A 14063-nucleotide genomic window follows, 5' to 3' on the forward strand; every position below is an offset into this window, starting at 1 on the left:
TGCTTCTGCAGCTTTTCAAGGCAGAAGTTGCACACAGTCTATATCTATAAGCTGCCATTTAAGGACAGCTTGGGAGAGTGAGGGCCTCTATGTAGTAGGATTATCTTATTATGGCAGACTGACATTTATTGCAGCTTAAATATTCCTAAACACAAAGCTCAGTAGTACTACTCCACTGTAACTCAAGACAGATCAAGAGGGGCACCTGCCTGGCTATTCTCTAGAACAGCTGTGCTGCTGTCCATCACGGAGGGTCTTAGCACCTAAGGTGAGAAAATGCTTTCTGGGAGTATCAAGGCTAGCCTAATTCACAGTATGTTTGGCAGTAAAATCGTGCTTCTTCAGACCATCAACAGTCACTACAGGGTTTTAAGATTCAGTGAACTGAACAGCTTCTCTGCAGACCGTAAAGCTGAAATGGCACCCCCCCCCCAGCAACTTTCATCCCAAATTAAGGCACTTTAATACTGAGTTGAACATGAGGCTCCTCAGAAGTCCAAAATCCTCAAGAGACAACACGTGCCAACTAAACATTTAAAAATCATCATCTAGGGAGTCAGTTCTTCAAATGACAAAATCCACATTCAAGTTTCTGCATTTACCATTCCTCGTTATAATAGTTAGAATATAACAGAGAAATTTGTACAGAAGGGCACAGGAGCGTTAAAAGGTTTCAATGGTAAAAACTTTTCATTACGTCTATATTCCCATTGGAGATTATCAATGGTTGGTGGTTTTGCTTTTCAAAAGAGGCAGAAAGTGCCAATTTCAACCAAGCTTGCGAAAGACTATCTTTTAAAATCTTGTATCTAGTGACTGTCAGATTCAGCTTTTTTTAAAAAAAAACTGCCATGGTTTTGCAAACAAAACAGCAAAATTTTAGACAAGTGTATGGCAAAACAGACCAGTTATGTGTCACGGTTATAAATAGAAGACCCTGCTCAATGCAATTCCTTAAAATGACATTTTGCTGCCATCCCAAACTTGTTTCTAGGTCAACGACAAACTCACAGAACTGTCTTGCTAATAATACACAAGCATCAATTATAGCCTAAAGACACTATTATTCTAACTGCTTAAACAGATTATTTCCTCTCAAATCAAGTGTTCCCTGCCCTGGAAGGAAAAATTAAATTAGGTTCTGGACAAAGTTGCTTAGAATTCTCCTCCTGAGTAGAATGTTGCCCATGGACAGAAACCTTGGCCAGGTCAGCTGAAGTTCCACCCCCTGTTCTTCTGCCTGGGTGACATCACCAATCCTCTGGAGCTTAAGGTCCAAGATCCTTCCAGGTGATACTTTTAAGTTTTGGACGACGTCATTGCTGCACGAGGGCCCACAAGCAACTTCAGCTGTATGCATTCCAAACAGGTACTACAGGGCTGTCAAATTGCAGCAAGCTGGAAACAATGGACAATGCTTACAAGGCGCCATTAACAGTCATCATTGCACTTCCGATGATACTCATGATAGCCAGGAAATGAAGCAGCAACAGAGAAATGGGCCAACAGGAATCATTCGTTTTCATCAGGATTTTGAGGGTCAATTATTTTGACGTGTGTGAAAGGAAAGAGCCCTTTTCTACCATGAACTTCACCTTCCCACTGACCATTGATATTCATCCTTGTGACCTTCACGATGTCACCAACCTGCAAAGTTGAAAGGGGGGAAAAACACCTTAGGACATGGGTGGAACAGTCAAAATTATTTCAATGTGCAACAGTCAAAATTATTTCAATGTACAGTCGTACCTCGGGTTACGAACACCTCGGGTTACGAACACCTCGAGTTACGAACTGCGCAAACCCGGAAGTATTTTCGCCGCATGCACAGAAGCGGCATGTGCGAAATGGCGGTTCGGGTTACGAACTTTTCGGGTTACGAACTGCGACCCGGAACGGATCGTGTTCGTAACCCGAGGTATTACTGTACAGGAACTACACCTCAGAGAACATTTCTGAGGTTTCTCGGTTGAGAGAAAAATGAACCTTAACTTTAGAAAGCATCATTCATGGCCTGCTACAAGGTGGCAGTGGCTGGTGGTCACAAAAGCCACCCTGGGAAGAGCAGCCCGTGGAAACTGGCCTGTTCCTCCCCCCTCACTCCAGTCCAGCCCAGCTCCCAGGCTTGAAAGAAAAAGCACCCCAATGCCATTTGAGGAAAAGGAGATCAGAGTGACACTAAAAGCCCCAGTTCTGTTCCTTCTTTGTGGAAGAAGGTCTGGAAACCACTGAAAAGGTAAAATTAACGAAAGGTAAAATAGCACGAGTCCCCTGTCCCCTAAGACATGAGAAGCCATTTCATAGAGGTGAAAACCTACAACTCTTAAACTAACAGCAACTAAGAAGCAGCACCTTCTTCCCACAGCAACCAAGTGAGAAAAGCTACGCTGGACCAAAACAAGAGGCCCACCTGTTTTCTGCAGTGGCTGCCCTCAAATTGCCAAGCGAAGCTGAGTAAGGAGGAGTTTAAACGGGTCCAGCTGCAATCCCAAGAAAACCTGTGTAGGTTTCCTATAATGCTAGTTCTTTCTTTTACTCTGTATGAAGATTGGGGGCAATTATAAGATGAGAGGAAGGCTTGTTTTTCTGGACGACCTGAAAGTATTATTGGGTCGAAGGGTTATAACGGCCGGCAGGAGCATTAGGTGCCATTTCAGAGTGTTTGCCCTTTATTTTTATTTTAACAATTTTAAACAGTTTTTTATTATTTTTATTTTAACAATTTTAAACAGTTTTTTAAACTAATACAAGAGCTATTAAACACTTATCCAGCAGCACATGTAATGCTGTTTGTTTTATCCACTGAGTCTACACATAAAATTTGCACATTCAATGTTTAAACATACTACTTAATGTACCCTCTCCACTGAGAATATTGAGTGGTTGGTATAACAAGGTTTTGATTTTGGTCATTAACCTAAGTTAATTTAATAGTTAATTTAAGGCCAAAACTGAAAGAAAAGAAGCCCCTCTTGGGAGTATCTGAGCTACTTCATTTTATAGCTTTTTACACACCCAGAGTAGATTGCAATAATTAAAAAAGATCAGACAAAAGTAGGACACATAATAATACTATGAACTTTTAAAGACAAAATAAAACTCAATCCCAGAGCAGATAGTGTCCTGATGTGCAGGAGGGGGGGAAACTGAACTAGGCAGGAGGCAGGGAAGGACGGGGCACCCTCTGCCTGGATGGCATCTTCTGCAAACTTTCAACTTGGATCAAAAACCCATAATTATAGACCCCATAAAGCAGGCATCCCCAATGTCACGGTCCGGTCGGCGGGCGTCAGGACCAGAGGCAAGATGGTGGTGAAAAAGCAGGGTCGAGGAGCAAGGCAGAGGCGAAGGTCCACGGGGCACGAAGCAAGGCGAAGGCGAAGCAAGGGTCCAAGGAGCAAGGCGAAGGATCCAGGAACAAGAAGCAAAGCGAAGGTCCACGGGGCAGGAGCAAGGCGAAGGCGAAGCAAGGGTCCAAGGAGCAGGAGGCCAGATGCGACCAGGCAGGGATAGCGTTGCTGTGGCAAAGAGCTGAAGGGAAATGCTGGGCTTTTATCCCTCTCAGCTCCTGCCACCAGGTGCAGTGAGATCTCAAGTGGCCTCACCTGGGTGACTACTCCTTGCCTCTCCAGCACAAGCTGAGGACTTCACCTGTGTGGCCACGCCTTGCTTCTCCAGCACAAGCTGAGGCAGGCCCCAGTCCTGCAAAGCACTACAGGCCCCAGAGCCTGACTCCTGCCCATACTCCTGACACCCAAACCTCGGCCCTCCAGATATTTTGGCCTACAACTCCCATGATCCCTAGCTAACAGGACCAGTGGTCAGGGATGTTGGGAATTGTAGTCCAAAAGATCTGGAGGGCCGAAGTTTGGGGGTGCCTGCCGTAAAGGGTGTATGCAGTTTGGCAGTGCTTGGGAATTCAATTTTAACAGAGGGGCAGGATACAGAACAGGCTGTACTCTGGTAGAAATCAGCAACCAAGACCTAGCTCACCAGTCCACAGGTCCCCCCCCCCATATTTATGGAACACACACTTCAAGGAAATATGTAGTCCCCCCCCCATTAGCCTTCAGGAAAGCCCTGAAGAATTTGTTATTCTGATCTACATTTGGGTGATTTTATCACTGATCAGTTTATTTTTAAATGTTGGAATTTTAATATTGTAGAGTAACTGACACTTTGCAATCTGCTTTGGGATAGGAAGGCAGACACCAAAGTGTAGGCTAAATACATGTTTAATAATTTCCATGACAAGCAGCAATGGGCAGACTTCAGTAGGAAAGGAGTACAAATGACTACAGTGGTACCTCGGTTTATGAACACAATTGGTTCCGGAACTCTGTTCATAAACTGAAGCGTTCATAAACTGAAGCGAACTTTCCCATTGAAAGTAATGGAAAGTGAATTAATCCGTTCCAGACGGTCCGCGGAGTAAGCGTTCATAAACTGAAGCAAACTTTCCCATTGAAAGTAATGGAAAGTGGATTAATCCGTTCCAGACGGGTCCACGGAGTACTTAAACTGAAGCGTTCATAAACTGAAGCATGGGTGTAATTGGTTCCGGAAGTCTGTTCATAAACTGAAGCATTCATAAACTGAAGCAAACTTTCCCATTGAAAGTAATGGAAAATGAATTAATCCGTTCCAGATGGGTCCGCGGCGTTCATAAACCGAAAATTCATAAACTGAGGTGTTCATAAACCGAGGTTCCACTGTACATTGATAATTAATACCACCACTTATTATTACACCTTGTTCTTATTAATTGGAGCTCTTTGCCATCAGGTCCCAGGATGGGTTACAACAAAGCAAAATGCAGTATTAAAATCAGTTAAAACAGTTTACAATCAGAAGAATAGGTGGGTATCTCCTGTATCAAAGGTTAGGATAAAGAAGTACAGAGGCATATCAGCAGGGAGGCAATTCCACAGCTTAGAGCAGGGGTCGGCAAGGTTTACCTTGCCTGGGCCAGTTCACTCCAGTGGAGATCCCTCCATGGGCTGGATCGTGCGTGCACCCACAATTTTCGACATCTGCACAGATGCGAATTTCAGCATCTGCACAGACGCGATTTCTGGCACCGCAGAAGTGAGTCCCCGCGCTGTGCTGCTTTAGTGCAGCGTGCAGGGACTCGTCGAGCAGGCGACTCAAGGGCTACGCCTGGCTTAGATGCTGCCACAGAGAAGGCCCAACCAAGCACCCAACAGCCGCTCAAAGGTTGCGGTGGCAACAGCAGCAGCAACCAACACTGCATGCATTACTCTTGCTTAAAGGTTTGCCACTTCTTACTAGAAGATGAGGGTTGAGCTATAAATATTTTAAATAAATAAACAGTGACTATCAGGATGCAGCAGGAATGGTCTCAAAGCATACACAAAAGAATGAGATGGTAGAAGGTCCACATTTTTACTTGCTCCCGTATGTAAAGAAATGTACCTGGTCCTAGGTAGTGAGCAACACAACCAAGTCAAAAGACAGACAGACCTTGGGCTTCTTGGGGCAGCTGACAAAGCCCACCTTGAGAACATGGATGTCAAAAGTGAGCCATCAGAGCTCTCATGTGATGCTTCCCTTCTGTCCACCTCCTCCCAAAGGGGAAAACAGAGTGGCAAGCCCAAAGCCGTATCAGAAAGATTCTCCCTCACAGGTTGAGAACCTCAGAGCCAGCAGAAGCCCAGCTATGGCTAAGTGGCCCCTGGGCATCCTCCTCCACAAAACTGGCATTATTACAACTCTGCTTCTCTGCTGAGCACTATGTTGGCGTTATGGTCAGATGTGTATGTGCTGAAAGACTAATAATTTCCTTTAATTGGAACTGCCTGAGTGACCTTTCAGATATTTAAATAAGGTGGGTCCCGTGAGGTTTGGGAAAGAGAGTCATAATGAATTATTTCAATGTCAAGAAAACAGGTTGTCACTTCACTTGTGGGGGAGCAGCGGAGAGAGGCCTGGCTCTATTGGGAAGACAGAAACTGGGGGGAAGGGGTGGGACACTGACATTTGGGAAGTGGGTTGTCCCATCCAAATGAGGAAGCCTGGATGTATTTTAGGGAAATCTTGTATCACGTGCCCCAGACCATGTAGACTATAGAGACTTCGGAACGGGCAAGTCACTACAAGCTTACTCACGCCTGCCACGCTCCTTCTTTGAGCTGAGAGAAACAGGGATAAAAAAGGAATGAGGCACCTCAGGCGCATAATTTCCTCTGACTCACTGCTAAGCCTGCAGCTAAGTTCCAAGTTACTGTTCAAGCCACAAGTGTCAGCACAAGCCCCACAACTAATGCTTATGCCCCATTCATTCCAGTGGACCTTGCCAAGAAGGTCTGGCTGGATTCTGCCCCAAGTCACTTCATCCTCCTTTGTCCTCCCCGGTTTTATCCCGGAAATTAGCAACAAGCAGATGGAAACCACCAACAAGGAAATACCAGCCCCAAATCCTTACAAGGCTGAAGTCATCACTTAGCAGCTATCAGCCGCAGCAAAGTATTTCCACATTTAAGTTAAGCAACCCACTTAAACACTTGGATGTTAACAGTCCATGGCCACAATGGCCACAGCTAAAGAGGAACAACACACTTTCTGAAGAACTCACAGATAAGGATGGCATGAAATGAAAATGTGCCAAAGAAGTTGAGTTTAACAGTGCCGGCCAGCATCTGTGAGTAGCCTCCAGCTGCTGTGGGACTCCAACTCCCATCAGCCCCCACTCCACTTAACATGGCAAAGGGTAAGGATGATGAGAGCTGTAGTCCAGCCTCACTGGGCGGGGTGGGTGGGTGCTTTCACTAGTTTCCCCAACCATAAAATATCATCTTATTTCCATTATTTGTAAAACATTTTTTTAGAGGGGAGAGAGAAGGGAAATGAGCATAGCTGCCAAGTTATCCCTTTTTTAAAGGGATTTTCCCTTATGCTCAATAGGCTTCCTCGCGAGAAAAGGGAAAACTTGGCAGCTATGGAAATGAGGGAGAGTAGGAAAGCGCTGGAGGGGGAAACCAAGGGAGGAAGAAAAGGGCACCTGCACAATCAATGAAATGGAAAGAAAACGGAGCCAATTCTGAACTCTTAGCAAGTTTAAAATGAAAATAAAATAAACTACCGCATTTCAAAACCCAGTAATGAGTCTCTTGCAAAAGGTCCAGGCTCAGTTTCCTCCACAAGGCAGGCAGGAAACAGTCATTAAGTGACTCTGAGATCAGAGAGAAGTCAAGAACTCCTTGGAGGTGCTGCAATTTGGGCATATTTTGCTCTACTTAAAATTACTACAGGTTTCATTGTTTTCCCCACAATATAATCGCAGTAAGGCCAGGAGAAGCTTTAGAAGCCACTGTTATAACTAAAATGAAAGGTTGTATTGCTTCGCTGCAAAAATCTTATAGTTGAAATCTGTCACTGACCATTTGATGTGCTCATATTTTGCACTGACAGTAAAGATGGTCAACAGTTTTATCTTATGAGATGTGTGCTTAAGATAAAACTGCTGACCATCTTTACTGTCAGCCCAAAAGCATTAAGCAAACATATCAGCAACCTACTTATTTCTGTCAGTCAGTTTGGGACTCTCTGTGGAAAGTGACCAATCCATTAAACTATTCTTATTCTTTTGATTTCTTATCTGCCCTTCACTGTAAGGTTACAGGGCAAGTTAAAGGTAAAGGTAAAGGGACCCCTGACCATTAGGTCCAGTCGTGACCGACTCTGGGGCTGCGCGCTCATCTCGCATTATTGGCCGAGGGAGCCGGCGTATAGCTTCCAGGTCATGTGGCCAGCATGACAAAGCCGCTTCTGGCAAACCAGAGCAGCACATGGAAACACCGTTTACCTTCCCGCTGTAGCGGTTCCTATTTATCTACTTGCATTTTGACGTGCTTTCGAACTGCTAGGTTGGCAGGAGCTGGGACCAAGCAACGGGAGCTCACCCCGTCACAGGGATTCGAACCGCCGACCTTCTGATCAGCAAGCCCTAGGCTCAGTGGTTTAACCACAGCGCCACCTGGGTCCCTACAGGGCAAGTTAGAGGAACTTAAAAATACAAATTCAGAAACAGTTTAAAACAAGTTAGTTATGTAAGGCCTTTGCAGAACATTGGTTCCATGTAATACCATTCACAAATCCTGAAGGGAAATAAAAATGCATACTCCAGTCGGAGCAATAATGCCTCTTTGGATGCAGGTCAAAAGAAGATATATCTCACTATTTATTATTTGACTGTACCTGAGTAAAAGGTAAAGGGGCCCTTGACCATCAGGTCCAGTCGTGTCCGACTCTGGGGTTGCAGTGCTCATCTCGCTCTATAGGCCGAGGGAGCCGGCGTTTGTCCGCAGACAACTTCCGGGTCATGTGGCCAGCATGACAAAGCTGCTTCTGGCGAACCAGAGCAGCGCACAGAAATGCCGTTTACCTTCCCGCCGGAGCGGTTCCTATTTATCTACTTGCACTTTGATGTGCTTTCAAACTGCTAGGTGGGCAGGAGCTGGGACCGAGCAACGGGAGCTCACCCCGTTGCAGGGATTCAAACTGCCGGCCTTCTGATCAGCAAGCCCTAGACTCTGTGGTTTAACCCACAGCGCCACCTGGGTCCCTGTCGTACCTGAGTAGAACCCCTCAATAAATGTCATTATTGACCAATTTCCTGTTACTTATATATTGCCCTAGATGCCGAGAAATTACATGCACACTTTTTAATGAATTTTGTTTAAAAACTGAACCAAGTTTTATGTGCAGTAAATATGGTGGATATGGATTTTATTTATGACATATTTTAATGTACGGTATCAATGTACATTTTATTATGTAAATTATTAGTCTGTGGTATGAACTGATGGGAAGTTTGCAAAGGCTAAGTGCAATAAGGTTTATTACTATGGGCTGCCTAATAACAGTTCTCCTTTGATTCTGGACTAGTCAGAACTCATCCTCAAACTCTGGCTGCTGCAGTGTAAGGCGGCTGCCAAGAGAAACTGGAAGAGATTCAGAAGGGCAGTAAAGATAGCCAGGGGGATGCCCGGCAAGTCCTATGAAGAAAGGCTGAAGAGACTGCCGAAACCTGAGCTTGGTGAGGCTGTAGGGAAGGATGAGATCTAATGGACTTTACGTCACAGAAAGTTGGATTTCAGTTGAACATGAGGAGGAACTTCTTAACAGTAAGAGTAATTCAGTAATGGAGTCAATGAAAGAGAGGGGTGGTGATGCTGAGCTCTTCCTGATTGGGAGGCTTTGAGCAGAGGCTGGGCAACTATGTGTTCTGAATTTCCTGTATGGAACAGAGAGCTAGACTAGACAGGGTCCTTTAAGACGCCCCACCTGACACATGAATTTCACTGTCCAAAACTGAGCAGCAGATGAGGTGGGCAGACCTGCAGCCAAGGCTGATTTCTGCAACAAACTACCTGAAAAGTACAGAAACAGACCATCTCTAACTCAACAACCACCTGAAAACAGCAGTCTTAAAAGCTTTAAGGTCCTTAATGCAGGCATCCCCAAACTGCGGCCCTCCAGATATTTTGGCTAAAACTCCCATGATCCCTAGCTAACAGGACCAGTGGTTGGGGAAGATGGGAATTGTAGTCCAAAACATCTGGAGGGACGAAGTTTGGGGATTCCTGCCTTAATGCCTTACATTTAGATGTGATTACTATCCTGCCCCATCCAAGTGATTTGGGGCAGATGATTTCATTAAAACCCACCTAACAAATACCAGCAACAACCCAGACTCATGAGCAGCCAACCTGTTTCCTACTACATTTCACTCAAGTGACCCAAGTGCGTGGCTCTGTTTTAGGCCAGGATTTGTAGGGAGTGAACTTAACCAGGACACCACACCAGACTCAAAAACTACAACTAATCCAGGATGCGGCTGCTAGACTGGTGACTAGAAGTGGCTGCTGGGACCATATAACACCAGTCCTAAAAGATCTTCACTGGCTCCTAGTATGTTTCCAAGCACAATTCAAAGTGTTTGCTGACCTTTAAAGCCCTAAACGGCCTCAGCCCTGTATACCTGAAGGAGCATCTTCACCCCCATAGTTCAGCCCGGACACGGAGGTCCAGCTCCGAGGGCCTTCTGGCGGTTCACTCCCTGCGAGAAGCAAAGTTACAGGGAACCAGGCAGAGGGCCTTCTCGGTAGTGGCGCCCGCCCTGTGGAACGCCCTCCCATCAGATGTCAAGGAAATAAACAACTATCTGACTTTTAGAAGACATTTGAAGGCAGCCCTGTTTAGGGAAGTTTTTAATGTTTGATGTTTTATCGTGTTTTTAATATTCTATTGGGAGCTGCCCAGAGTTGCTGGGGATACCCAGCCAGATGGTCAGGGTATAAAAATGATGATGATGAGAATAATGACATGTGAGGCTGCTTTCTCCCCACTGTCAATCCAAAGTTTGACCTAAGGTAGCAGCCCTGTGAACCCTCCCTGGCACCTGCTAGCCAAGATTCCTGAAGCTGAATTCTGGAGATGCCAGAGTCAACATGGAAAGCAGGCACCCTCCTGGTCACAGGCCCATATGCAACTATAGATGTACGCGAATACAAAAATAGCTTAAAACCCCCATAACGGAAAGACTGCAGACACTCCCTTTAGATAGGATAGCCAGGCCTCACGTCCAGCCAACAGAAAAGCTTACCTCTAGCGCCAAGGCAGTCTTGTCGTAAGCACATGGAACTCTCTTTTGAATTGCTTTGGCAAAGACTGGTCCATTCTGTGTGGATGGAAGGGGAGTGATGACTGCCCCAGGCGTATTGGCTATGTTGGGAAGAGGGCTGGCCGTCTGAGGCTGAGCATAAGCATGGGCAGGCTCAGGAATCCCATAGCTGTTGGAATTCCTGTTCCTGTTTCCGTGTGGGGAAGATCTGACAAGCTTCTCGACATAAGGAACAGGAATCATCCCAACACGGCCATCCTTGTTTCTGGCACTCCACCACTGTTCTTCAGGCTTCTCTACAATGACCAGGATCTCCCCCTTTTTAAATGGCAGATCCTCTGCATCGTTTCCAGCAAAGTCATAAAGAGTCCGGACATATTCCACGTTATCTTCCGCAGCAGTCATGATGGGGGCTGATCCAGATCCCATCAGTGCAGCTGGATACCTAAAGAAGACAGGAGAGTTAGTAGCGGATATCTGATACCTTAAATTAGGGTTGAAATGTTTGAGGGAATTTTTTGTGGCTAATGTATAAGTCATACTCGATAGAAGCTTCCCCCCCGGGGGGGGGACGGACGTACGTGAGTCACACTCATTGGCCCTGTTGAACACAACAGCAACTACTACTGAAGCAGGAGAGGCTAGAGCTCAGTGCCTGTTTCTTTGCTGGGGGGGGGGGTTGGATGGAAACAATAATCTCAGGAGAAGTGACATGGCAGTGCACAGTACTGCCCTTTTCTACCAACAGAACAGCTATCTAGAAGTGTAACACAGCTTTAGGGAACAGCTACTTTCATAAAATACAGACCATTTGGTTTTGAAGCACCCATGTCTACGTCATTCAACTAACTGTCTTGCCAAATCCAGAAGTTGTCCTATCCTGCTGGTTGGCTTCTTCCTTACCTGACCACTAATCTACCTCATGTTACATTTTATGAGAACTTGTCGTCTCCCTATTTGGAGAGACAAGCAGAAGCGAGAAGAAATTTCATATGCTATGATGAGGTGCTGTTACCCAAATCAAGGAAACCCAAATGCTTAAGATTTCCAACAACTAAACGTGGGCTCCAAAATCCAGTCAGAATAGTTTACAGATTGCGAAGAGGGACGTGGCTAGCCACAACCTAGCGAGGGGAAGCTGTGAAATGTGGCATGACTGAAGATAGGAGTGGCACACTGCAGCTACACTTCCTGATGTGACCAGGTCAATGGCGGGCAAGGAAAGCAATGGGCATTGATGTGTCTTGGAGGGGCAGGGGCAGGTTTGATGACAAGGCAAGGTGAAAAAAATATTTTTATTTATTAATTTATAACTTCAAGGTTGTGTAACTTGGTTTTCAGAATATCCAAGTGTGAATGGTAACACGTGCACAAGGCAACCACACGTGTTTCCTATTCTCACAAGTAGAGAGGAAAGCAAGTTGACTGCCATACCCACCATCTATTTGGGATGCCCACATCCAGTATGAGAATAAGGGCTACAATGGCCCTCAAATGGAGTAGGAACATCTGGGAAAACATCTGCCATATCTCAGCAGCATGAGAAGGTGAGGACATATGTGCCTATCAGAGGTGGTTCCATGGGCCTTTTTGCACACACACACACACATTCCCCATGGCCACCCTGTGACCTCCTACAGACTCAGGAGCTGCAGTAGCCCTGGGGTAGCCCCGTACTGTGGCACAAGGAGGAATGTTGCCGTTTGCTTCCACCCCCACCCCTCTTCTTATGGGTCCTTAAAAGAGCAGCTCAACAGTGAGAATTCCTGTGGTCCTGTTCCCAGGGGTGGTGACACGGTGGGCTGCCTGCAGTGGCCCTAGGTGGCCTCTTTGGGGAGGAAGCACCCCAAAGGCGATCATGGGCCACTTAGTCCTGGCACCTGGTGGGGCTTCGCAAGAGCTCCTGCTGCTGCCTCGGGATGCCAGTGCCTGGCTGCCTGTGGGGGGTGTATGCATGCGAGGAGCCAGCGTGCCTCCTTCCTGACCTGGGCGCGGGCTCGATGAGGGTGGTGGTGTCCAGGTAGTGGATCTTGTAGAAGTCGAGGAGGGCAGGCAGGTGCTCGAACTCTTGGTCGCCGATCTTGAAGCGCCTCCCGGGCAGCGAGTTGATGATGTAGTGCGAGACGCGCGAGTTCTCTGAGACGGACAGGACGTAGTCGCCGGGACAGGTGGCCGAGTCCCGCACCAGGAAGGTCCCGTGGCGCTGCCCCTGCAGGCGCCCCTGAGCCTCCTGCCGGGACAGCGGGCCTGCGTACCACGACGAGCGGTCCGACGGGTCGAAGCGCGCCGCCGACGCCACCGACGAGGACGACGAAGACATGGCGAGGGAGAGAAGGAAGGAGGGAGGGAGGGAAGGAAGGAAGGCAGGCCGCGGGGCCCGGGGGAAGCGAAGGCGGGCGGAGGGGCGAGGCTGAGGCGGGCCTCCTGCTCCTCCTGCTCAGCTCAGGCGACGCATCCCGCTCGCCCTTCGCTCCTCGGGAGGAGCGGCCGGCTCTTTCAAGGCCCTGCCCGCCAAGCTCGCCTCAGCCACTCTCGGCTTCTCCGTCCGCCAGAGCGCAGCGCCAAAATGGCGGCCCAGGCCGGAGCGGGAGGGAAAGGGGCGTCCGAAGCCACGCCCGACGCGCAGGCGCGGAAGAGAAGGAAGGGCACGAGGGAGACGCCGGGCGTCAAAAGGGGCGGGGTTCCCAAGCTTTAAATTTTTTATTTTTACCCACCTGCCGCATTTGGTGGTTGCGCAGGCGCGGATAGAGCCCTGCCGTTCCTACACCCAGAGATAGTGAGTATGGGGAAAAGGTAACTCCTAGAGCGGCAGCTTCCGGCCGTTTCCTAGCGACGTCCCTCCTGGGACCCGAAAGCTCCTCGGGAGATGCAAAGCCTGTCACTCCAGAGCAGGCGACCCCGTTCAAATCCTTCTCCACACCGCACGCACACATACTGTGGCCGGAGCCCAGCCCAGCCGCATGGCGCCCACTGGCAGCCTTTTAGGGTCGGCCCGCCGGGACCAGTCTTTGCTTCCCCAACAACTCGCACGCCTCCTAGCTGTTTGGACTACAACTCCCATCAGCCCCCCCCCGTCCTCATGCTGCTGTGCTGCCTAGGGGTCTGATGGGAGTTGTAGTCCAAAACAGCTGGGAGGCGTGCGAGTTGGGGAAGCAAAGGCTGGCCCCGACGAGCATCCTGCTTTTGTGCTGACACACACACATACAGTTCTAATTTTTAATGGCTTGTTTTCTGCAGCCAATTAGTGGCCAAGTTTGTAAGAAGCTTGCACTGTTACGCAACTGACACTTTTATTTCTGACTTCCTCCCCTTCCTATTTAAAACCATGGGTGCTATGCATAAGTTCTATGCTGCTTTTAAAACGTCGCTTCTTTCCCTGGGAAATCTTTCCACTGTTCACAGTCATTTTTATTTTATT

General features: G+C 47.6%; 1 protein-coding gene across 1 annotated transcript; it reads right to left on the reverse strand.

The window, feature by feature from the left end:
* Positions 1-839: 839 nt before the first annotated feature.
* CRKL (CRK like proto-oncogene, adaptor protein) lies at positions 840-13240 on the reverse strand. Its single transcript, XM_035099270.2, has 3 exons — positions 12631-13240; positions 10628-11090; positions 840-1647 (listed from the first exon to the last, which is right to left on the reverse strand). The coding sequence occupies exons 1-3, from the start codon at positions 12963-12965 to the stop codon at positions 1513-1515; spliced, it is 933 nt and encodes a 310-aa protein (XP_034955161.1). The 5' UTR covers positions 12966-13240; the 3' UTR covers positions 840-1512.
* Between the last annotated feature and the right edge of the window lie 823 nt (positions 13241-14063).

The sequence above is a fragment of the Zootoca vivipara genome, chromosome 17 (assembly GCF_963506605.1).
Source record: "Zootoca vivipara chromosome 17, rZooViv1.1, whole genome shotgun sequence".
In the NCBI taxonomy this organism is placed as follows: Eukaryota; Metazoa; Chordata; class Lepidosauria; order Squamata; family Lacertidae; genus Zootoca; species Zootoca vivipara.

Bases quoted from the DNA above. Each gene is read 5' to 3' on its own strand.
- CRKL (XM_035099270.2), bottom strand. From the start codon at position 12,965: ATGTCTTCGTCGTCCTCGTCGGTGGCGTCGGCGGCGCGCTTCGACCCG. The intron at 11,091-12,630 runs GTCAGGAAGGAG...TGTCTTCTTTAG, and splicing joins CTCATCGAGCCCGCGCCCAG to GTATCCAGCTGCACTGATGG. The intron at 1,648-10,627 runs GTAAGCTTTTCT...TCAACTTTGCAG, and splicing joins AGACTGCCTTGGCGCTAGAG to GTTGGTGACATCGTGAAGGT.